Consider the following 26810-nt stretch of genomic DNA (forward strand, 5'->3'; position numbering starts at 1 on the left):
GTCTTATTAGCTTACATATTAGCTCTTTATTAGTGCTTATAAAGGACATAATAATGCCTTGTTCTGCATGACCATATTTCACATCCCTTAACCCAATCCAAGACCTAAACCTAACGTCTACAACAACTACCTTATTAGCTATTAATTGCAAGTAAATTGGAAGTTTCATGAGGCAAAAGTCATAATTAATAATTAATAAGTGTTCCCCATACTAAAGTGTTACCCATACAACTTTTTTTGCTATTAGTTATTATTACTGTAGTACTGCCTAACACAGTGTGCTATGCAGATGTTACAAGACACCAGTGACATGCAATAATAGTTGCACTGAAAGTGCTGTGAAATAAAAATCACAGCCAATCAGGAAAATGTGTGATGTAGTTCTCTCAATCTTGTGGATTGTATAACAACATACTACACAGTTGATCAGGTTTAGGGTTTCATATACTGGTGTGGGACTGAATTTGATGTATAGATGGAAAAAATAGAAACTAAACCAAGGACAAACTGTAGTGTTTCTTGTCCCCTAGCTGTTATGGATGGATAGGACAAAAACACTGATAAAACGTGAGAGATTCCCTCTATTGCTTGTCACTTTATCATGCCTAGTTAAGACAGTATAAGAGGTCAATAAAATGTTGAAGGGTTTAAGGGTGTTAAAATGAGTCTTAAACCCACAGCACCAAACAACAACAAAGCAGACAAGCATTTGATGTGAACCAACTGAAAGTGATGCATCAAACTTACTTTTTCTTTTTGAAGCAGCAGCAGTACAATACCACACACAGAACCAGAGCACCAGCCACAGCCAGAACCACAAGCACCACAAGTCCTAAACAAGAAGGAAATATATATTAGTTACATATTATAAAAAAAACCCACAATCATTAAAACACATATTAAACAACTACAGATGGTTTTAGGATTAACTACTGTGACTAAAGGGCTCACATATACAGTTGGCCGTTTGCCATTACAGAAACGTAAAAAGTATTTTGATATTGGATAGTGGTCTAGTTAATGTATTAAGCACTATATAAACATATATAAATGTGTGTTATAATAAAAAAATGTGGTACTTACCTTTATTAAAATGAGGAGGAGGAGGAGTTTCATCTAAAAATAATAATTATATAATAATTACAATGAGTATTTATAATAATTAATCAACAGAAAATGACTAAAGCATATTAAGTGAACCATTTAATATAAAGTGAAGACATGACTTGCCATATTCCATTACTAAAAAATATAGCATTATAATCCCCCGCCTTGTTCATACATTTTAAAAGTGCAATGGGTAAATTTTATGAGGATCTAATGACAAAAAACAACATAATACATACACATAACTGTGTTTGTAGCAGTGTATAAAGAACAATTATGTTTTTAATACCTTTCAATGAGTTACATGGAAGTCACAATTTTGTGCCGCAATAGGACATGTTTGTCCTATGACCACTACTGTGGCTTCTCTATGCATTTTCAAAGAAAGGGGTGAGTGGTGAACGGAGCCGTTAGTTGCAATTCGCAACCTCACCACTAGATGCCGCTAAAATCTACACACTGCACCTTTAAACAGACCCAGAACCTACAGGTGATCGAATCAGCTCTTTATTAAATAGTAAAGAGAAACATTTAACTTTGACATTAACACAGCACTAAACACTTGAAAGAAGTAGAATTTATTGCTGAAAAGAAGAAAAAGGAATGTAACCATACAACATTATCTCATTTATCTCATCAGTGGCCCTTCGCATTGTGTAGTTTTAAAAAAATGGTCTTGTGGTGAAAAGGAATCCTGCTCTAACTTTCTAACATCAGCACAAAAAATAGTGATGCAAATGTAAGCTGTAAAGATGTAAAGGTCACAGTTATGATTGGCTAAAACCTTTTCACAGGAAGTATGCACAATTTTATAGATGGAACCATACAGATGCAGAAGAAATATCAGAAATACAACACACCGAGAGAAAGGGTGCAACATGCACTACTTGAACTTAAAGTCACATATACCACGTGAGCAGACAGAGCATTAGAATAAAACTGAGTATTTACAGGAAAAATAAAGATTTTTTTAACCAAGCCACGAAAAAGGTCAGCTAGCAGATTATTTCAAGATTGACACAACAACCCCAAAATTATTGTGGCTACTTCTTGTCCAAACATCTTTTTCTTACGTTGAACAGAAAAGATTAAACATATTGCTCAGCATATTGATTTGTCTTTTTTATACATCCACGAAAAAAAGGTTTAAAACAAAAAGCAGCACAAGCAGGGCCAGTAGTTACCTTCGCATTTGAGCTTCAGATCTGTCCACTTTGTGTCCATACAGGTAACAAACTTGGAGGCTTCCAAATCAGCTGCTTTATATCCAGACTTACATTCAAATTCTACTCTGTATCCATCAGGGAATTTTTTTGAGTCTAATTTTGTTGCTGTGTTGACATTCTCTCCAAACACAGGCGGTCCACAAAACCCTACATTGTAAATAAAGAAATATACAGTGTAAGCCGAATTTGGAGGCTGTATGTAACTATTTTACCTCATCATGAGGAATCATAAGGTGGATAATGAATCCCATCAGTCAATTTTAGGCCACCATTTCATCAGTTTACATTCAACCAGATGTAAACAAAGACCAACTTGTCTAACAGGAACAAACGGGTTGTTAAATAAGGGGCTGTTTACATGCCACTGTTTTCAACTAAAAACATATGAGTTTTTGAGTTCTGGGCGTTCATTACACAACACCTGCTTTTTGGGCTTTCACGCCAATAGGGCTGCAAGATGCATGTCTCAATACACATATTGCAATGGTTTACAATAGCTAAATCATTTTACAAAAAGTTATGTAGAGTCAAAGTTATGAGAAAAGAGAGAGAAAGCATAATCACGGTCTTACAAGAATGAAAACTGAAAACTTAGAAACTTCCCATGGTTTTATCAGAGATTACCAGTAGCATCAGTAGGTTGTCAAAGTACAGCTGTCACTTACACAAAGATGATATTTGTCATTGAATATTTATCCACAGCACATGTTATGGCAGTAGTTACCTTTGCATTCGAGCTCCAGATTTGTCCACTTGGTGTCGACACATGTAACTAACTTAGAGGCCTTCGAATCAATGGCTTCATATCCAGATTTACATTCAAATGTTACGTCGGTCCCATCAAGGAATCTATTAGTGGAGTCATGAGGCTTGGATATTGTGACATGCCCTCCAAATGTAGGAGGTCCACAATAGGCTTCTTTGAGGAGATAAACACAAAAACGCAGTAAGACTCCAGTAAAAGATTCACTATGATTCTAGTCATAGCTATCATTATTACTCATTAAAGGAATAGTCTACTCATTTACAATATTAAAATATGTTATTACCTTAACTAAGAATTGTTGATACATCCCTCTATCATCTGTGTGCGTCCATGTAAAGGCCCGGGTATACTTTTTTTCCGCGTCCGCGTACGGCTCGCGCGCGCACGCGTCCGCGCAGCTTTCCGAGTATAGTCCCCGCGACTACACGCGGATGGCCGCGTTCGACACTATACGCAATTCAAATGATTTCTTATTCAAATTATTAGTCTAACAGGCTGTCAGGGCATCACTGATTTGTCGAAATTTACATTACATTAAAACATTAGGATAGTTGAAGAAAAGTAACTTATCCACCATTTCAAACAGAGTTTAGAACAAACAATAAGACAACAAAGAACAGGAACCAAACAAACTGCTCCAGGGCTTTCTGTTCTTGGAAGAAGTAAATGTTAAAGAAGAAAAACGATAGTGTGTGTGCAAATGCTGTCTATTTCCTTTGTATAATTGTTTATAGTGGAGTGCCCTGTCTAAATATGTTCACGCGCATGCGCTGTCGTACGCGGACTGTACGCGCACTGTCCGCGCGGTCTCAAATTTTGGGCTGCACGCGGACGGTCCGCGCGGGCGGCCGCGGACCCTCTTGATGACGAAAATGACGTCATGCGGACGGCGCGCATATGCGGACGTCCCTAGTATACTTTCGGCTTAAGCGCTGGAGCGCGCTGCGACGCTTTGATAGCATTTAGCTTAGCCCCATTCATTCAACGGCACCAAACAGAGACAAAGCCAGAAGCGACCAAACACACCAACGTTTTTCCTATTTAAGACGAGTAGTTATACGAGCAAGTTTGGTGGTACAAAATAAAACGTAGCGCTTTTCTAAGCGGATTTAAAAGAGGAACTATATTTTATGGCGTAATAGCACTTTTGGGAGTACTTTGACTCGGCGCAGTAACACCCTCCCTCTCCCATTATGAGAGGGAGAATGGGAGCGGACTTTTCAGGCGAGTCGAAGTCCTCCCAAAAGTGCTACCACGCCACACAATACAGTTCCTCTTTTAAATCCGCCTAGAAAAGCGCCACGTTTTATTTTGTACCGCCAAACTTGCTCGTATAACTACTCGTCTTAAATAGGAAAAACGTTGATGTGTTTGGTCACTTCTAACTTTATCTCTGATTGGTACCATTGAATGAATGGGGCTAAGCTAAATGCTATCGAAGTGTCGCAGCGCGCTCCAGTGCTTACGTGCACGCACACAGATGATAGAGGGATGTATCAACAATTCTTAGTTAAGGTAATAATATATTTTAATATTGAAAATGAGTAGACTATTCCTTTAAGTTTCACAATATCACAACTAGACCAAAATCTAAGTGGCAACAGCATCAAAGAATTTCAGTAACCATTTCTGAGTTATAGAGAGACACAGATTAATAGAAGAGAATAAATAAGGTAAAACATACGAGTAGTAGGTAGGACCGGTAAAAATGCACCAAAGCAGAGAGATTTCAAGAGGCAGAGTATGAACAATTTAAGTTTAAACAATGTCACACTAAATAACCCCAGAGGTACACTCTTAAAGAAAAAAAAGGTATCTAAAAAGGTTCTTTGTCAAGCTGTGTGGTTCCATATAGAACTTTTAACTAGGGCTGCAAAACGATTAATCGCGACTAACTGTTGCAGAAGTTTTTGCTAACGTCATCATATATGTTTGTGTACTGTGTATAATAATTTTGTGCATATAAATACACACACACACACACACACACACACACACACACACACACATGCATGCATAATTTAAAAAAATATATAGTTATAGATTAAATATTTATATATAATATAAATTACATATAAATATAAAAACGTATATACACATATGTAAATATTTCTAAAATATATACATGTGTGTGTATTTATACATACAAAATCATTATACACAGTTCACATACATAACATGATGTAAACAAAAACTTCACAAAATAAAAAAAATGTTTCCCTAAAAGTCAGGTTATTTAAAAAAAGGATTACGTAAAAGAGAGCCAAGAATCTTTTTGAAGTACCATTTACACATTAATGAGTTTATCTTAACAACTTTACCTAAACACATTTTGACTTGTTCCACATTTTAGACAGAGGCGGACACTACTTAAGTATTTTAAGTAAATTTTCCAAGCATCTGTGCATTGTCAGAGTGTTTGTCTTGGGAAAAAAATTACTTTACTAAAAATTTTCACTACATTCTAAAGCATAGAATCATACTGTGTATTCCTTTTATATTGCATATTGAAATTGATTTAATACCTAGTAATTACATAAAAATTGTGTACTTTGGTACTTTTACTCAAGAAAAGTAAAAGTACTTTTTACTTAAGTAAAAGTAAAAAAAAAACTAGATGTTTAATGTACTTAAATATTAAATATAAACCAAAAACTTGAAATTATGAAATATAGTGGAGTAAAAATGATGATATATGCTTTGGAATGTATGTTTTCCAAAGAAAAACACTGATAAAATACAAATACTTAAAATGTACTTCTATGTAGAAAGTAAAAATACTTAAGTATTGTCCACCTCTGATTTTAGATCAGTGGATCATGTCATGCATTTATATTATTCAAGTTTTAGTAAGTTAGTATTGTTGTGCTATAGGAATATATGACCATGTTTCACCTGTTCTCTGACCCCATATAGTTGCACATTCAACGAAAAACCTGCAAAGGTTTTAGCCAATCATAACTGTAGGCCTATGTAACAATGACCTGAAGCTTTAGAAAACAAGAATGTGTACGTTTGTGTCAATCCTGATTCTGAATCTAAACTTATATTGATCTACAACCACAAACAATGCAGCAGCATATTATTAGACAGATCCAACCGTAAAAATACACCAATAAACCATCAATGACACAACAAACTAAAGTCAGCACAGTCCCAAACACTTCCATGCAATGTAACTGTTGTCAGCTTCTAGCAAATAAAAACAACCCAGTGAAGTCAATCCAATAATGAAATAATGGCAAATAATGTTGCACCAGAAGCCATCTTATATAACATCAGCAGATGGAGCATTAGAATATAACTGGGTACAATGTTGTTTATAATTGTGACATCTTTCAGTAGCTCATGGACTGCAAAAAGCTTTTTGAATTGGTATGAGTTGGTGCGGTTGTGATGTGATCTAAAGAGGATCTCCGTTTGACCAGTTAACTAAATGAGCACCAATGAGCAGCAATTACATAAAAATATGGGCTGATGTCATGCACTGAAATATTTACTAATGTGAAGTCATTCTTGCAGCTTGGTGTCAATAAAAGCTTTTTTGGAGTTCTGAAACTTTTATGTTTTTTAATATAAATCTTTTTATACTAAATACATATCTTGTACTCTATGTCAAAATATCAAAGACCATTTGATTTCTCAATGCAGAACCTTAAGGATATCTTCACAGCAAGCGCCTCAGAAATGCATAAATCCCGAAATAAACTTTAGCTCTCTCTTACTAGATTTTAACGTTGCTTGAACTTTAATATTGCGTCAGTAGGTCTGTATCACTACAAATTATGCATTGTTACCAAATAGCCAGTAATAAACTTATCTGTCATTTAATAACCCTGACAATATTCCAAGCATATGATTTTTTTTATTTGAACCACAAAAGTACAAGTTCAGCTTATTGTCCTGACTGCTCTTTTCCCTACATCTACTTTTGTGTTTCACAGAGAAAACACATGATTGCAACAACTCAAAGCATATGTAAGGAAAGTAGTTAAACGCAGGAGTTCTACATTAGCCAATTTTGAAGAGATAAACACAAAAATGTGTTTAAAAAACTAGACATTTTACTTATTTCATTATTAGATATTTCTCTACATGCGGCATGCCAAGTTCAACAGTTTTCATGTATAGATTACAATTGTTTTACCGTCAGAGCAACACTAAGAAGAACTAGGTGGTGTGCAGTTATCCAATAGACCCCTTCACAGTCACGTCACAGGCGGTTCCCACTGCGCATGTCGGGGTCAGAAAAGCCATTACAGCAGATTGAGTTGCGTATTATTCGGTTTTGTCAAAAATGCCTACTTACGTCGTGGGCTGTGAAAATCACACCGGGTCTTCCGTTAAGTTCATGCAGAATCACAAAAACAAAAAATACAACATCTGCGGCTGCAAGCAATTAACGTGCAGACTGGGATAATGCAAAGATCAAAGAGGCTTGTGTTTGTAGTGCTCACTTCATTTGAGGTAAGTCATCATTTTTCAGCCCTGTTAGATTAAATTATAAAGCCTGGATGGTATGAACAGTTTGACCCCATGCTGCGCGCGCACCTGATAGTCATTCAATGTTTACAAACTTTGAAGGGGTCTATAATAAAGGCAGTCTATATTTTAATCTTACCAATGCACTGAGGTGGTTCAGGGATCCATCCCTTTTCTGTACACACAATATGACTGTCTCCTTTCATTTCATAGCCCTCATTGCATTTGTAATCTATAAAGTTATTCATTGTGTAGGGGGGTGATTTTCCAGCGTACCGATATCCGTTTTTGACATCAGGCTTTTCACATGATACAGCTAGATAAAACAAAAAATTGTTAATAAATGCTACATGTTATTAATTATACATAGATTAATATACATATGACTTTTAACTTTCCAATTGCATTTTAACCACAACTTACAGATACATTTTGGTGCTTCTGGAATAAAAGATCCATTTTGAGAACAATGCAATGTTGAACTTCCAATAAGAGTAAGCCCATCATTACATCTGTAGGACACTGCCATTCCATATTCATATTGTGTATCAGGTGGATCATCAATCCTGCCATTGACTATGATTGGTGGTGAAAGACATATCACCGCTAAAAAGCAAGAAACAGAACAACATCCTGTTGAATAATGAATGTCTTCATCGTGCAACTTTTTGCATGCAACTCACTGTGCATAGCAAAAAACACATTGTGATATTAAAAAATGTCTTTGTATACTAATCAAGAAAGGTGATGGATAGATGTGTGCTCATCATGTACTAAATGACATTCAAATCTTAGAAATAGCAAACCTTCACATTCAGGCGCTCTACCATCCCATCCATCAGATCGACACGTTCTTTGACTTATTCTAGAAGTCAACTCAAATCTAAAAGAAATGAATCCCCATTACCAAATGTTAAAATATACAGCACAAACTACATTTGTAAGTTTGTATATAAAAAAAAGAAATAACCGCACAAAGAAACAGACCTTATGTGCAACTTACCCTTCATTACAAACACCAGTAATTGTGTCACCAAATAAAATTCCTTGTGGTATTTCATATCTCCCATTTGGGAAATCTGGAGGACTTCCACATGATTTTCCTAAAATATATAAAATTTAATGATTTAGATTTCATTAGAATAATGAACAAACTAAAACAAAACACTAAAAAAAAATGATTGTTTTAGATGCATGTAGGGCAATTCATGTTAAACAAAGTTAAAGATAGTACTTTACTTGTGCATTCGAGGGCAAGTTCTGTCCATTTGATTCCCTGACAGGTAATGTATCTAGAGGCTCTCGGGTTAACTGATACATATCCAGGCATACACTCATATTTTACTTGGGCTCCATCTGAGAAACTTGTGGTCAAAATGTATTCTTCTAATAATTTCATATTGTCCTTTGGAGCAGGCTGTGTACATTGCGCTGTGGAAACACAAATCATATGCTTTAGAGCAGGTGGTTACTGTCCTAAAGTAAGACAGATCAGCGTTTCAACCTTGCTATTTAATTTTAAGGGGATCCTAAATAGTTTTATTACCTTGTACAATTATGCTTAATTAGGGCTGGAACCACATTTTGATCTCCTATTCTCATGTAAAAAGACTTTTAGACATTTTTCAAAATGCTGATGCAAGTTAACAGGTGAATAGGTTTTGTTGGATTATGGTGACATCACAGTTGGTATATGGCAATGTTTGTTTATAAATAGCAATTATGAATACTATTTAACGGCTCAATTCGATCCGATATCTTGATGCATCGCGATGGGTCACGATGCTTGAATTCTCCATTTTTAAAATTACTGCACAGGTAAGTTTGTCTAACTCACACTTTTAATGTTGTGGCTCTTTGTTGTCTTGTCAAAGGCCCGCATTAAAACTCTGCTCCAGAGGTGTGCGCTTCATTAATACGGCACGTATTGCTTTGATACGCAATGTGTCATTTTTAACATGTCGATCAGTGGCGGCTCATGACTGCTCTTCCAAGGATGCGCTAATTCAAAATAAGTGTTCGGATTGTCACGTGTGTGGTTCCCTTTTTCAAAATATGTGTCATGCGTGTGGAGAGATCATGTGTGCATCACGTGTTTTGTCAAAATAAGTGCCTGCTGCACACGCGTCAAAACCGTTTATAATAAAAGAGACGCTCACATTCCCTAAATACACGCAAGACGCTCACTTAACAGTAAACTCTGATTACGCATGAGATTGTGCGAGTATCTGGCACACGCGAGCGTCTCCTTTCAAGTTCGAGTTCAAGTTCAAGGCAGCAGGCACTCATTTTGGCATGACACGTGATGCACACAGGACCTCTCAAAGCGCAGAACACATATCTTGAAAAAAAGAACCACACATGACAAGCTACATACATGTTGTGACGAACTTCGCATCATGCGCTTCAAAATAAGAAGTCACCAGCCGCCACTGTTGTCGATTGAGTGCTTTATATGCCAAAGAACTTTCAACAGTGGTCCAAGTTCAAAAATATAACATGCGCTTCCTTACACAGCCTCCTGGGCGCACACTTACCTAACACAGCTTTTTAATAATTAATGCTGTAAGTCACATTGGAACTGCAATGCATTGGGGAAAAACTATTATAATCATCAATAGCCGTCATATGTTTGACTTAGGGCTGCGTAATTTACAGAAATAATTGAGAATATCACAATGGAATACTATAACTGAATGACTTTAGATGGACACTCTTTTTCTAATTATGCTAATTTTCCAGCTCCCCTAGAGTTAAACATTTAATTTTTACCATTTTGGAATCCATTCAGCAGGGTAGGGTTGCACCAGTCATTCGTAAGTTCTTACTTAAACTGGGACGTAAAGTCCAAACTAGAGGCTTAGTAACTACTAGCTAGTTAATAACTAACTCTTTACTTAATTCGGTTGCACCACTTGTTCTTAAGGCAGAACGTAGCTAGTAGGTCGTAAGCTCTCCATAAAGTAATGCGTTGTCGCATAGAATGACGTTTATTTTTCTTAACCAAATCACAAGCCTTCTAATGGGCAAACAGGAAATAGTCTGAACAGTACGTAATTTCAAACTCATTCTTGTCTCGCTTTAACTGAAAGTTAAAAAAGACGTTAAAGCATATGTTATCGAACTCAAAACATTACACTTTTAATTGAAAATATATATCCCACACATGGAAGAGAAAATAAACAGGAAGAAATTTTAAATCTTATTTTAATTGATGGATACACAGAAAATTAAACAGTTCTTTAAAACTCGTTGACGAATTTGCGGCTCTTCATAATTAATACGAGCTCATCGATGTTATATAATCTGGATGACATCTTATTCCAAACGTTATTCATGGACAGAGGCTTCCGTAAATATTTAGTTACAACGTATTGTTATGTTTAAACTAAGTTTAATGGTGCAACGCGAAAACATTTAGTAGTGCGTAAGTTGTAACTTAGTGCCCATTTACGTCGTAACTAAGCTACATTGTAACTTACGCACAGCTGGTGCAACCGGCCCCTGATCTCCGGGTTTGGCGCTACCACTTTTAGCATAACTTAGCATAATCCATTGAATTTGATTAGACCATTAGCATTGCGCTAAAATATAACCAAAGAGTTTCGATATTTTTCCTATTTAAAACTTAACTCTTTTGTAGTTACATTGTGTACTAATTTTTGGATTAAAAGTTGCTATTTTCTCAGAAGATTTGATTAGGAACTATACTCTCATTCTGGCGTAATAATCAAGGACTTTGCTGCTGTAACTACTGCAGCAGGCGTAGTGATATTACGCACTGCCCAAAAATGGTCGCCTTGATTACTTTCAATAGCAGGGGACTAAGTTTAGGTGCTGCGTAATATCACTATGAAAACTCTTTGGTTATTTTTTAGCGCAATGCTAATGGTCTAATCAGATTCAATGGATTGTGCTAACTAGGCACGATTAATCTTATTTTTTTAATCGAAATCGCGATTTGAATGGATGCGATTTTTGAATCGCAAGAGCTGCGATTATTTCGATTCAGAACGATCAAATATGACAATCATCTAGTACGCAGTTTTTGACAGTTCGCTTCATGCGCATTTTACATTTGATGCAGTTTAAACCAATTAGAGGGCATTAACACTGAGGTGCTGACTGAACGTCAAATAACGCCATTTGGAAAACATGAGCGTGAGCAGCACTTCAACTCCCCAACAAAGTGTACAGCCATATGATTTCCGCGATGCGGAAAACACGGACGGAATCGCGATATCCAAGCATACAAATGGAATTAACTGCACAGCGTGGAATGTCATGGAAGTTGGCAGATTTTAGATTCAGTCATTTTTAAAACCCATTATAACTCGTTTATTGGCAAATGAAAGGAAAGAAATGCGCGAAAACATTTCCCTTTTGTGTAATATTGGACTTAAAGAAGGGTATATCTGTTTCTCGTCATGCATCGCAAACAATGACAAGCAGGGCTGGACTGGGACAAAAAATTGGCCCTGGCATTTTGGCCCAGACCGGCCCACTACATAGGATCACAAATCTTTGTGCAAACTTGACTATAACTCCATATAATGATTAAGTAGAAAAGTATAAGAGCTGACACGTGACATTACAAAAATGTAAGCGCTGTAAAAGGCTTTGCAGGTTTTAAAAATAATAGTATAAGCCAGTGAGTGCACAATGTTGTGCACCTTATGATAACACTGAGACAAGATAAATGTTACAATGACAAGCCACAAGCCCCATTACAGTGTGTGCAGAAAATTGTGATCACTTTTTTTCTGAACACCTTTTACCAATTCCAAACCAAAGTAATTTTAATAACAAACATTAATTTTGTATATATATTTGGTAACACTTTATTATAATGTTCATGAATTAACATTAGTTAACTACATTAGTTAACATGAACTAATGATGAACTGCACTTGTGCAGCATTTATTAATCTTTATTAATGTTATTTTCAACAATTACTAATACTTTATTAAAATTTGGTTAACGTTAGTTAATGCACCGTGAACTAACATGAACAAACAATGAACAGCTTTATTTCTATTAACTAACATTAACAAAGATGAATAAATACTGTAACAAATGTATTGCTCATGGTTTGTTCATGTTAGTTAATACATTAACTAATTTTAAATCATGAACATTATTATAAAGTGTTACCATATTTTCCTTTCATCCTATTTTATGCCCTTGCTGCCCGAATCAGGATTTCTTGTATAATGGTCATACCTCAATTTTGCAATTTCCATGCATGGCATCTTTCTTATGGACATAAATAATGAATGTCCAGTGTGTGTTAAACATTTTTGGTCCATTTTAAATGTAAAAGAAAATGTGCCTAATAATTCTGCACACTTGAATATAAGGTGCTTTTTTCTCCAGTCAGCCATCATTAACAATAATGTATTACTTATAAATGCTTTATTTACAAAATTAATGGTAGTTATTAAAATTTATTTGGTTTAGAATTAGTAAAATATGTTTGATAAAAACTGTGATCAAAAGTTTGATGTAATAATTCTGCCCACACTGTATTTTATTGCAGTGTAATCACTGTCATGTTGCAAACAGCCATTGATCTATCACTTGTGTTTTTGACTGTGTTTTATTAAGATGATATCTAACAACAGTTTTTTAAAAGCAGTTCTGCTTACCGCATGTCAACTCGCTTCTCAGTCGTCTCTTATTTTGACAGACGCACACTGACGCTGCATGCTTCATAAAATGCCCTAAAAGTTGTTATTGGGCTAGCCAAATGTCAAATCAAAAAGAACCAATGGGCTGCTGATTAGGTGTCTCCTGGGCCGGTTTGTCCGAAAAAAAAAAAACATCTTACGCTAACTTTTTTGGAAAATGCAGTACATTGCCACCGCACCTTTTAGCGCCATTAATGAATTACATTAAAACAAAGAAAGAAAGCAACGGGCTGCGTTGCGCGATGAACGAGTGTTATGGGCTGGTCAGACAAAAATAGTGCGAGATGTATGATACGTCTGTATGATACTCGTGCTCTGTTTCTTGTGTGTGTCAGATCATCGCTCTCTGTTTCCATCTGACACAAGAAACAGAAGGGGAGGGGTGGAGCTTGTTAAGAGATGATTGGGCCAGCCCAGTGTCAGTATGGAAAATGAACCAATGGGCCGCTTTCCATGCTTTATGAGGCCGGTCGTTGGCCAATTAAAAAAATATATATATCATATTATATTCACCGGCCCCCAAGGACGTCGGCCCACCGGGCATTTGCCCGGTATGCCAGATTACCAAGTCCAGCCCTGATGACAAGCGCCTCATCAGAGCATAAGCAGGTTTCATTAAAGCCGGTGTTGTGTCGAACTCAATTCCCCCTATGTTTCCCTTTAGTGTAGTGCTTTTATAGCGTTTATCATCACGTTACATTTAGAAAGATTAAAGATTTGAATTGGTTATACTAAAAAGGCATAATATCATGTATTTTATAATACAATTTATTAAATATCTCATACATTTGACAGTTTTCTATTAGGGTATTTCTTTTAAAATATAGCCTGTCTTTTTCTTTTTTTTCCTTTACTGGTTGTTTTAAAAATGTAATGTTTGCATACATAATTAAATAAATATTATACATATAATATGATTCACACTGTAAAAATAATTGACTTACCATTAAGAACAATACAGATACATTACAGAAATGCACACATATACATCTCAGTAGCCATTAAAACTTTAAATATATAAATAATAAAACCTATAACGTGATAAAAACGCCACAAAAACACTACACTGAAGGGAAAAATAGGGGGAACACAGGGGGAACAGACCTCGACACAACACCGGAACACAGCAGACGAAACAGGTACATTATACTTTCTTGCACGCGCACATCTGCACCGCTTTAAAAGTATATTTACAGGCACGAGGGTTCATGAAGCACGCACACAGCGAGCAGTCAGCACACGCGTGATCACTAAACTAAGTTTTTTTTTCTTGTCTATAAGTGAACATAAACAGCTGGATATTTATCAGTATATTGAAGCAGAGCAGTTTTAAAGCTGTCTTGGGTCTTAAAGTGACAGTTCTGTGTCAGAAATGTTAATTACACACCAAAAATGTAAATCACTCCTTACTCTTAACTGAACAAACTTCTGCAGCTCCACATTTAAAATCGTACAGTGAGGACTGTGCAGTGTTTTATTTGTATTTTTGCTAATGTTAAATCATACATTCTAATAACTAATATATTTACATTTATTACAGATGCCTGAAAAGTAAAACAAGATGAGTATAGTCTTATGATTAAAAGAAAAAACTAAACATTTGCTTGTCAGAAGCATTGTTGTACTTGTAGTGACAGACAAAATACATTGGCCTATAGCCCTATATGTTATTTTAAATAAAACCTTCAATAAATTGTTGTTAAATTGTATTCTTTTAATGTTCTTAAATTAAAAAAAGTGTATCTGCAGAAGAGCAAAGTCCTGCAGACACCTTAGTACAATGTTTAAGAGGTTTTAAATAAACAGTAGAACAGCATCTTTCTTTGGTGCTGTTAAAACCACCACAACAAACCTGGATTTAGCTCTTTTATTATATACTAATAAATCGCACTTCAAATCGTGAATCGCAATTTGGATCAGAAAAATCACAATTAGATTTTTTTCTCCAAACCGTGCAGCCCTATGCTAAGCTATGCAAAAAATGCTACAACCAGACTTTGAGATCAGCTGAATGGATTCCAAAACGGTAAAAATCAAATGTGTAACTCTAGGGGAGCTGGAAAATTAGCATATTTAAATAGAGTGTCCCTTTAAATATGGAAAATTAACATATTAAAACGGAGTGTCCCTTTAAGACTTCAAAAAGCTATATTTAACTTTATTTAATCAAACGCATGAACATGCATCGGTCGTTATTGAAAGCTAGTTTGTAAAGTTTTAAATATTATTATTTTTCTTAAAAAATCGCATTGATTGCCCTCAGAAGGCCTTTATTATCCCCCTGGAGTCGTGTGGATTACTTCTGTGAAGGGCAGTTGGACTTTTTTGGAGTTTAAGTCAGTCTGTTTGTCTCAAAGATGATAGTCATAAAAATCTTGGATGGCTTAAGGGTGAATAAATCAAGAGGTAATTTTCCTTTTTGGCTGAACTATCCTTTCAAGAACAACGTAGGCGTTAAAAAGGTTTCAGGAAATGCAGCCTTGATCTGCCCCATCAGTAATATAACTTAGGCATGCATTTCATAATCGTAAGCAGCTATAAAGCCTAAAGAGAAATCAAACATGTTTCCAGGCATGTTGACACAAATAAGATTAATGCTAATTCTGGGTGGCATGCTGTGACCCTGACCAGAATCATAATGTGCCTTAATCTTGTTTTGCTATGTATTATCTTCCTTGGATAATATCGTTCTTCACAGACTTTTCAGAAGGATTTTATTTTAAGAAACATTAAAATAACTAGTTACTATAGCCTCTGTTTATATAACTAGTACAGTAGCATATGTGGATTTTCAAACTGTTCAATGTTAGCTGTCTTAAAGGAATAGTCTACCCTTTTGCCATATTAAACTATGTTATTACCTCAACCTAGACGAATTAATACATACCTATCTTTTTTCAATGCGTGCACTGTACAGCGCATTGTGAATGTGTTAGCATTTAGCCTAGCCCCATTCATTCCTATGGTACAAAAAAAGTTTTATTTTGTGGCACCATACTTACTGGTATAACTCCTCATGTAACAGTCTTTAAAGAGTAACTAAACCCTAAACCAACTTTTTTAGTTAATGATCTGTAAGAATGATGCTTTATTAGTGCTGTTCATTGATTTTAGTAACTTTTTTGACATTTGGATATAAAGTGTTTCAATTCGCTCCTTGCACATATCAGCTTGACGTCATATCCGCAACGGGTAAATACGGCTCACCCTTTTCCGGTTTGGCGAAATATGGCGGCGTAAACAGCGTAAAATGAGTCTTAAAAAGGATAGTTTTTTTCCAGAGGCAACAGAAAAAATATCGTGAACATTGTTGGGTTCCCACATGCACGTCATCGTCTAAATTCAACGGCGTTTTAAGCTACCACGGATTTCCTAGCGATGTTGAACTCAGAAAGCGGTGGCTGATGAATATAGAAATGGTCTATAGCGAGTTAAGGTCTTTTGCCTTTGTAGGGCAGAACAGAGGCTTGAACAGCTTGAGCAGTTTTTGGAAGTTGAGCAGTGAGCACATAAAAAGCGATAAAGAAGGTCAAAATGTAACATGACCATGTTAAGCACAACACACAATTTGAACTCGAACCTTTTGGAACTGCTGAACTCGGAACTCTGACATAAATTACAAGTGCAACCCTACATTTACACAATGAGGTTTTTCGTGCTTCTTCATGGATCTGAAACAGAACGCCTGTAACGTTACAGCGACTTCACTTGTGGCTATGTCTTTGTTTGACACTAATGCCAATCACATATTAACACAATGCGAAGTTAGGCACGTACAAGTAACGTTACAGGACACAACGATAGACATTTTCCGCCTAACACTAGAAAGCAGTACTACATTACAACACGCATATTCTGTCAGACCGGGATTGTTTATTAGCCCAGCAAGCTAACGTAAGCCATAAAGTCTGAGAGATACAAGTTAGGCTTAAGTTACCTTCATATCCGTGGATGTATGAAGCGACATACATTTTAAAGCCCTCCTCTAATTTGCTGGTAGGTGATTTGGAGGAGGACTTGCAAAGGCGATGTACGTCCGTTATCGAAAGTTTCGGCAACTTTTGCAAACATCTAGGCTGAATCCAAACCGCCTACTTCCATACTGTGTAGTACGCAAAGTAGCGCTTTTTACATACTATATAGTATGGAAGTAGGCGGTTTGGGATTCAGCCATAGTGTAGAACAGCACCATGTTTAGACCAGAAAAGACCGAGCCGCATTTCCGGTAAGGAAGTAGTTACGTGCAAAGAGCCCATACTGCAATAGATGGTGTAAAAACGTCTGAGTGCTGCCCTCTTCAGGTTGAACGGTGGCTACTGCAGTTGAATTTTCCTATTGGATGTTGAGTCCAAAAAATGACTTGTGACGTAAGCAGATTCAAGCTCACCACGCCCTTGTTACGATCCCACCACACACTTGGTACGAGCTTAGTTCGTCCCCTCTATCTCCGTTGGGATCTGCCCACTTTTCTTGCATTTTTCAAATATTGCCAGTGGGCGGAGTCAGGCTCTCTGACCAGGGGTTCAGTTACGCTTTAAATAGGGAAAACACGGAAGTGTTTGCTGTCTTCCCTGTTTGGTACCATAGGAATGAATGGGTCTGGGCTGGATGCTGGCGCGTTCACGGCGTGCTGTGCGGTGCACGCATTGAAGAAGATGGATATGTATTAATTCGTCTAAGTTGAGGTAATACCATAGTTTAATATGGCAAAAGGGTAGGTAGACTATTCCTTTAACGTCATGCTTTGAAAAAAAAATGTACACCAAATATTCTGACTTATTATTTGAATGAAAGCTCACAAACACAAACAGATCGGTATAACTTAAAGGGACACCATGAAACTTTTGGCCACTAGGGGGTGCTAGACACGTATTTTTCACTTCTAGCGCCCCTAGAGCCCACAAGCGACGCAGCACTGTCGCAAAGGAAAGGAACTGGCCAACCTTAAAACTAAACTAAAAACTAAACATTTAAAATGCTAAACGATCAACATTTTGAGACAACAGGGAGAAACGCAGTCATGTTACAACTTTCTGATGAGGAACTCGTCGTGGCAGAAGCCATTTCTCAATCTGAAGGTTGCAGCCTCCGGATGTCGTATTTCTAATACGTCATCAAGACTGTCTTATTTCACAATATTAACAATTACAAAGTTGACTATTATACTTAGTTAATCGTAAATTGTTGCAGTATGCTTATGACTTGCGAATGTAGTGCTCAGTTTACCTTAATAACCCAGGCTTGATGACGTGTGCAGCCTGCATATTTGACCTCCGGAGGCTGCAGCCTTCCAATTCAGAAACGACCAGACGTATTTCCTTGCCTTTTTCCAAACAAATATTGTTGCATCCTCTCTCTCTCCCTCGCCACCAGGATTTTCCGCAATGGCGCTCGTTATTCCTCTTTTTTGTGTGAAAATCGCTCCAAATCCAAGTAAACCGATGCGTTTAGGTCTGCCGCTTTGTAATACGTCACGCGAGTGACAGCGGAACGCAGCAAATGAGGAAGAGAGAAGAGAGAAACGCTCGGATCTGATTGGTGAATGAATAGGGTTTGGTTTTACACTGTGAGCAAGTTTGAGTGCTATAGCATCCTGGATTGTAATGTAAATATCATAGACACAGTAAAAAGAAAGGTAAATACGTGAACACAGCATCTGAATACAGGGAACTATATGCAATATAATCGCCGTAATTTATAAAGAACATCGCATTTATGTATGAATCAACAGTTTATATAAAAAATTGCCTTAAAGGGGAATCGAACCCGGGTCGCCCGTGTCATAGGTCCGTGACACTAAAGACTGTGCCACAGAGTCACATAATAGAGACTGCTCTCTACACTCCTTAAGTAGCCTCCAGCAAAATTCACGTTAAAAACAAATTGTGTGGAGGAAGTGACGTATGCCGTAAAGCAGTCGAATTTTGTAGTTTTTTTTGTGCTCTGGTTACTACCACAAACCCTAAGTTTTAAAATACGAGTAAAAGTGATACAGACCCCGTCAGGCTATGGTAGACATGTCATTCAACCTATTTAAAGTCGATGTACTATCACAAGGGTCTTGAAAATGTATTATGAAGGTTGAAAAATTACATGGTATCACTTTAACGTTACTCACCACTGACATGTACACTCTTCGCAAGAAACAGGAAAAGCGCAACAATGTGATACCACACCTTACATCCCATGCTGTGAATTTTAGGTCGAAAAAAGTCCAATGTAGAAACTAAACAAAAGACAGACAATGTAACATAATAAGGAAATGCGCTTTTAAAAGTAAAATTACAAAGAAAAAACGTGTTTTCTGTTAGCCTGTTAGCAGCTAGCACCCAAACGTGCAATAATTATATAAATTTGTGATATAAGCATCCACATGATTTGACATAATACTTCAAATAAATGCAGTGCATTGTCATACTTTTATCTATTTTAGTTTTATTGTTTCCCCTTGTAAATCTGTATATTAATATATTGGCGAACAAGCTAAAAGACTTTCCGCTTGGACAGTAACAAAGGGCGTGTATGTCTATGGTTTCTTTGTTACTTATGCTGCGTTCCAGGCAGGTTTTTAAACCCGTGAGTTACGACTTCAAAACCACGACTCACGACCCTATGCGTTCCAGGCAGCCTGTAACTCGTGTTTTTACAACCTTCTACTGGTGAAAGTGCACTGGAACGGCAGTCAAACCCGTGACTTTCCACCCGTGAACTCGTACTAGATCGATGTACTCCCAGTTCAGAGTCGTGAGTCGTGGTTTTGAAGTCGTGAGTTACGGGTTGCCTGGAACGCAGCATTCGACCTTACTACTAATAGTAATCCAATGCTGGATTCTACATAATGTTCTTTATTTACATTTACTGGTTGTTTACACTACATGCTAAGAAAGGTTAAAACAGTCTTACCTTCGGGCAACACGTTTTTCTGTTTCGTTACACCAATTCATTCGAGTATGAACATATAAGACTTTATATGTAGACAGAGGACGTCAACCGATCCCTATAAAAAATAAACACGACATTTCCGTCAATACCACCTATTACCTGTTAACTGGGCGTGGTTCGACTTCATCCGTCGCCACGCAGAGTGTCAGGCATATGATATCAAAGTACCGCGAGAGCTACGTGACATCACACTGCTCCGAATGATTTCTTAAATCGCTATCGCGGTAACTTCAAGTCATATTTCGATCGGTCTGCGCAGCCACTTAATCGTAAAGTCGAACGCATGAAGGTATGTGTTGATGATGAATAATGAGATAATTCCTGGCTTGAAAAAGGAAAGGGTTTGGTTGTGTTTATACTACCAAAAAGGGGCCCAGGACGTCCTCTAAACGGCACCTGCGAACGTCCTCCTGACGTTGTGGTGTAGGGTTCTTTTGACTCCTGCGAACATAGATATCATATAGCGACTAGATGCCCTATTGGCCGCTGGGGACTGAGAAATACGGCCGCCATCTTAAACCGGTCGTAGTTTCGTTGCGTGGCAGCAGATAAGACGCCAGAGCACTGTGGAGCATTTTTCTGTTCTAATCTGCAGACCATCGCAAATAGAGCCCGGGGGATTACTTTTCACAAGTAAGTTTTAACATAACTCTACTATTGGTCGTATTTTGTGAATAGAATATTACCAGACAATTGAGAAAGGTCAAAGATGATTGATAATATTACTGTACTGAAATCAGGTAGCCAGCTAACCTTCGCTAGGCTATATTTACAGCACCAGCCGGTGTTCACCCTGCAGGGTGAGGTGGGGTAAAGTAAAGTAATAATTACAAGAGTTTTTTCGATTGTGAGTATTGTGTAATGCGCTATATAAGTGTGTATTATTATTATTATTATTATTATTATTATTATAAGGTGCTGTGAGCTGCGTGATCCGCCGAGCTAGTAGGCCAAATTTGTTTTTGCATATTTATAACACTAAACCTAAAAATCATGACAAGCTATATATCACCGAAAAGCTCTCAGAATGTAGTTTTAATATTTCAAAACCTTTTTGCATTAATAATAATGCGGTGACAGTAATTTTACTTTGCGAGTATACAAGAGTATGCAGCAAAATATAGTGGCAGTTGTTGGTAAAACCAAAAGTGTGACACAAACCTTTTGGGTCACAACTACTTGAAATTTGGGTCACAACTACTTGAGGCATATTGCTTCATGTTTACATTATTTATTGTGTGAAACAGTTACATTTTTATCATCTTATTTATAAAATTAATATGTTATTGCATTATTTTATATATTAAAATAAAGCTAATATTTAATATTTTCACCTTCTAACACATCTGTGAAAAACCCTAAATTGTCTTCTTTAAAACAAGACCAAGATTAGGCTTCTAGCCCAAAAAAAGCCCAGAGAAATATTCATTTAAAGATGTACATCACATTGTCACCCCCCACTCAAATGAGATTTGCGGCACATAAGGGGTTATACGCCGAACCATGTGTCCAGTATCATAGCTCCATGAATGATCTTTGCAGAAAAAAAAAACGTGTGAAAATCAGCTCGGTATTCACTGAGATATGATTAATAAAATGCGCTGATAGCTCATTCCACCTGTCATACAGATTACACTGAGTGAAGCGGGTGACCAATCTAAGATGGCGGCCCCATGGCTCGAGGGGTCTACCTATATGATGTCTATGGCATAAACCATCTAAATCAAGTCACACCACAACAAAATGAGCAGTCGCACAAATGCTCCCAAATATAATTTAAGGGCGCACAGATTAAATTTCGGTCGCATATGCGACCAAAATAGTCGCAATTTCGAGCCCTGAATGTGATATCATTTGTTTTCAACAGATCCAAGGTTTCGGTGTTGCGGGTGGGTATTTCTCCTAGTGATTGTGCAGGTTTCTTTACTCCGGGGATTTGGATGGGTCTACTTACCTCTCTGCTCATGGTTCTGATCCTCACCTACGGCCTGGACATGATCATGCAGCTTCGCACCATGGACCGCTTTGATGATCCAAAAGGCCCAGCTATTTCAGTGCCTCTGTCTGAGTGATTTGAGCTAGCCATTTATTTGATTTGTATAAATGTTAATAATTCCAGCCTGTTCTGTTGGTAATCAGGATTTCATGGATGTAGGATACATATTTGAATGTTTTTTTTTAAAAGTGCATTTTAAGGTAAATGTTTATTTTAGTTGCTTGTTGATAAGCCAGTACAGTACTTCTCACTCGCTTTTCATGTGCATGTTCAGTTCCAAAATCTTTGGAATACAGTAGGCTAGTGTAAAACGTGTATGCATGTGCCTGTCAAACCAGCAAAAGTGAAAATACACTTTTGACTTGTCGCACGGCAGGACCAACAGGCACTTTTTATTTTATTTTTAGGATTACTATTATTTATCTCATTGTCTTTTAAATTTAATGGTTTACGCTCTGCTGGAATTGCGTATTTGTAAATTTGAGATTTGCCAATATTTAAAAACCATGTACTTCAAGGACGCAATGTATGCAAGTGAATTCTAGTTAAAAGGAAATTGTGTTTATGGAAATAAATGGATCAGGAATTAGAATCAAGTTATTTATTACGACCATTTTGTTTTTTAAATAATTGGTCATTAAAATGTGCTCCCTCAATACTATTATTAGTAGGACTACAATAAGGTGCCAAATTGTTTTTGAAGGGGTTATAGCGTGAAAATCTGACTTTTTCCATGTTTAAATGCTACAATTGGGTCCCCAGTGCTTTTATCAACCTAGAAAATGTGATAAAGATTAACTCAGTAACTTTGTGTAAGCCATTTTCTGCAAGCATGTGAAAAATTGAAGGTAGTTCAGATTTCACCTGTTTTGTGAGGTAGCAAGGTGAATTACAATAATACCGCCCCCTTTAGCTGCACTAAAGCACTGCCATTAAGTGCAGAGAGGGTGAAAGAAAAAATACTTGACAGCACAAATGAGTTTCAATTACAACAAATCACCATCATTGTGATCATTGTTTGCATTTCATCAGCTCATTTGCATTTTAAAGGACACACCCAAAAATGGCACACTTGGCCTACAAATTTACAATTTTAACATGTTATAATAGATTATATGTGGAGTATTTTGAGCTAAAACTTCACATAAGCACACCAAATATTTCGTTTACATCTTAAAAAATCTCATAATATGACCCCTTTAATGAACGTGTATACATGTTCATGTCAAAAAATTGAATTGTAAATGATATACTTAAAAACCTGTTGTAAAATTATTACCTTGCTGTCCTCCTCAAATTTGTTTTAACAAATTTTAAAATACATTTGTGTATGGGCTAAATTACACTAAAGCAATTAAATTTGCTTTTGACATGTTGTGTTCTTTAGATTTGTGTTATGTTTTTTTTATAAAGCTATGAAAATATTTTCACTCTACAGATTATGTAATATTGTATATAAACTTACTACCTGCTAATTTGAAATTAAGACAACTTTAAGGTGCATTTTTTCATAAATAACTATTTAATCTGTGTCAATAAATACATTTATCACAACTCTGTGTGATTCAACTAAACAGTTCTGGTGTAAAATGCTTTATGAAGAAGTCAGAGATAAATTAAAAAAAAAAGTAAATATATTTAAAAAAATTACACATTTAGAGAACTTTAGTGTGACTAATAATTATAATTGTCATTATAACAAAACAAATCCAATTCAAAGAACATTGAGATTATTCTACAAGTCCATTTATGAAATAATTTCAGTACAAAGATAAGGAAATAATGTCTTTATTTTATATGCCATTATCCAGTGAAAGTACACACATTTGATCCTGTATTTGATCTCGGTTAGCAAGGTTATCTAGTTATTTCCTATTGCACAGTGATTCTGAAACACAGCAATGATTATGAAAGTTATTACCCAATCAAGACTCAAGGCAGCCAAGCGTTAAATTTTGCCTGTGCCGCCTTTTTATTTTCATCTGATCTGACCCAGAGGAGCATAAGCAACAGTAGTATTAGATGCAAAAAAGTGACGCGATTGAATGAAATGTATGTTGTGTCCTATTACAATGTAATACGTTTACAATTGCAATAGCAGTACACTGGTATAAAAACCATTACAAAGCACAAGCAGTCAGTTCAATTGTTAGGCAAACAAACATTCAACATTTGAAGTAGAAAATATAACAATTTAAAGCTTCAGCAACTTTCGCATAATTCATTAAAAGAAAACAACTTGGTCTACTTTATGTCAGGAACCCATGCAGTATTGAGAGGAGCATTAAAGACTTTACTGATCAAATTTAAAAGGGTTTTCTGAGACTTCCTGTAACACAATATTAATAACATCATGCTAAACAAAACCGGTTTTATTTTTGCTTTGAATAATAATAAAGAACTGCCAGTTTACCTGATTGTTATCAATTATAACGAAAATGAAAATCTGGAGTTTATAAACATACCATTAAAAAAACCATCTACACACTTGAACCCGTTTCTAAAATAGACCATTTTAATACTGCAGTTTTATCAAGTGTTTTAATACTTATTTCTTAACAATTATAAACAAAACAATCCATTCACATTTGTACAAAATTATAAATAATTTAAACTGATTATTTGGCTTAACATATTAAATTCAATAACTATAACACAAATTCAACAAGTTTTCACCATCGTTTCATCTCTTGATTAGATCAGATAGATCTAAGCCTTATTTCAAGGATACAATGCTCCAATCTAATTAAAAAGGCACTTTGAGGTAAAACTCACTCCAATTTAAAATTTGCACAGCAAATCACATTCTGTATGGGGCCCTGCATTTACTCCAGTTATAGTGTCCATATAAAAGATCACAAATGAAAGGTTTTGTTAATATAATTTCAGGTTATAGAAACTGAAATTAAGATATATTTTTTGAAACCAGACATATTAAGACAAAATAAGTGCCGTTTTAAAGAACAACCATTCTGTTTGGGATGAAGGGTGATCAAATCATTAAAGTGCATCGCAGCAACAATCAGGAGTTCAAAATAAAACTACATAATTAATAAAAACCTTCATAAATGTAAATTAAAGATGACGTTTGTGTGGAGAGAGCTTTCTCAGTGTATAAAGACAGAATGCAGAAACAAAAGTTGGCATTTGCTATTGAGAAGTGATTTAAAACAGGCTTTTACACACAACATTGGGTCTTCAGATGTTCTAGTGAAGATTCAGAAACATTCTTGTGTGAAACACTTTGAGGCATCTTCACCTTCCAACTAAAATTTCTCCTTGGGAACTTGAACTTCATCACTGTTATTAGATCTGTAAAAGAAAATGATCAAGTAACCGATTTAAAAAATTGACTTTAATTAATTAATTTAATTTACAGGCTCGAGGCAGAATGAGGAATCAGGCAAGTTTAGTATTCTGAAAAATAAACAAAACTGTAAAATAGACGCTTTACTTAAAAGGGACACTCCACTCCTTTTTTTGAAAATATCCCCATTTTCCAGCTTCCCTAGTTAAACATTTGATTCTTAGCGTTTTGGAATCCATTCAGCTGATCTCCGGGTCTGGCGCTAGCACTTTTAGCATAGCTTAGCATAATCCATTGAATCTGATTAGACCATTAGCATTACGCTAAAAATAACCAAAGAGTTTTGATATTTTTCCTATTGTGCTAAGCTACGCTAAAAGTGGTACCACCAGAACCGTAGATCGGCTGAATGGACTCCAAAACGATAAGAATCAAATGTCCAACTCTAGGGGAGCTGGAAAATAAGCACATTTTCAAAAAAATGGAATACCCCTTTAAGAAGCATGTTTTTAGTCCTTCCAGAAAATATCAAACTCAGACTAGAAACTAAAAGATTGGCACTAAACATTAAACCATGCACGGTTACACCTATGGTAAGGGGTCTTCTGCTGTGTGTATACAAGCGGCAGTCCCCAAAAATAGAAACAAAGCTCTCAACTTTAATAAAGCATGTAAAGGAAGTAGCAGAGCCACTCCCAAACCTAAAGTTTCATCAGCATAAATCCCAACATCATCACTGATCACTTCATTGTCATAGAAATGGGTTCACACCTTAGACTTTGTTGGCACTCAAGTTTGATTCAGGGCGCACTCATATTAGGGCTAACCCAACCAAAGCGTACTTTGACCGATCCCAGCACGGGCATGCTTTCCTCATTAGGGTGCATTAGGGTCCTCATTTAACAGGAAGTTAAAGCTTTCTGTTAACACTAGAACCCATCTTAATGTTAATCTTAATGAAAACCCCCTCAGTAAGCTGGATAGAAGCGGTCAAACGTGAAAATGTTTTATTAAAATACCACATGTAAACGTGTCTTTCTTGTCCACTTGTGATCCGATATTAATACCAGGTATAAACAGCCTTACAGATTGCAATGTTGCTTGCAGTTTAGCTCTCAAACATGATGACCATATATATAAAAAGAGAAACAGACTTAAAATATTTTCCCACATATCTTTGGGACTTTATGCAATAGCCCTTGTGAAACACATATGTCAGCATATAAGCAAAACAGAAAGGCAGTGTCACCACAAACATGGGATCAGTCTACTAATGAAATCTCTAGACCTCTT

At 36.3% G+C, this 26810-nt stretch overlaps 1 protein-coding gene across 1 annotated transcript in view; it reads right to left on the bottom strand.

Annotated features, from left to right (window-relative positions):
* Window positions 1-728: 728 nt before the first annotated feature.
* The window catches only part of LOC129430485 (complement receptor type 1), a 43722-nt gene continuing 17640 nt past the window's right edge, over window positions 729-26810 (bottom strand). Inside the window, exons 11-21 of the mRNA XM_073874815.1 lie at window positions 20176-20212; window positions 19391-19498; window positions 8821-9012; window positions 8585-8684; window positions 8388-8464; window positions 8005-8187; window positions 7721-7897; window positions 3058-3249; window positions 2292-2480; window positions 1084-1116; window positions 729-832 (exon numbers count right to left, since the gene is read on the bottom strand). Of these exons, the coding sequence (XP_073730916.1) occupies window positions 744-832; window positions 1084-1116; window positions 2292-2480; window positions 3058-3249; window positions 7721-7897; window positions 8005-8187; window positions 8388-8464; window positions 8585-8684; window positions 8821-9012; window positions 19391-19498; window positions 20176-20212 (1377 nt within the window). The 3' untranslated portion in view covers window positions 729-743. The remainder of the gene's footprint in view (window positions 833-1083; window positions 1117-2291; window positions 2481-3057; window positions 3250-7720; window positions 7898-8004; window positions 8188-8387; window positions 8465-8584; window positions 8685-8820; window positions 9013-19390; window positions 19499-20175; window positions 20213-26810) is intronic.

The sequence above is a fragment of the Misgurnus anguillicaudatus genome, chromosome 13, assembly GCF_027580225.2.
Source record: "Misgurnus anguillicaudatus chromosome 13, ASM2758022v2, whole genome shotgun sequence".
Classification (NCBI taxonomy): Eukaryota; Metazoa; Chordata; class Actinopteri; order Cypriniformes; family Cobitidae; genus Misgurnus; species Misgurnus anguillicaudatus.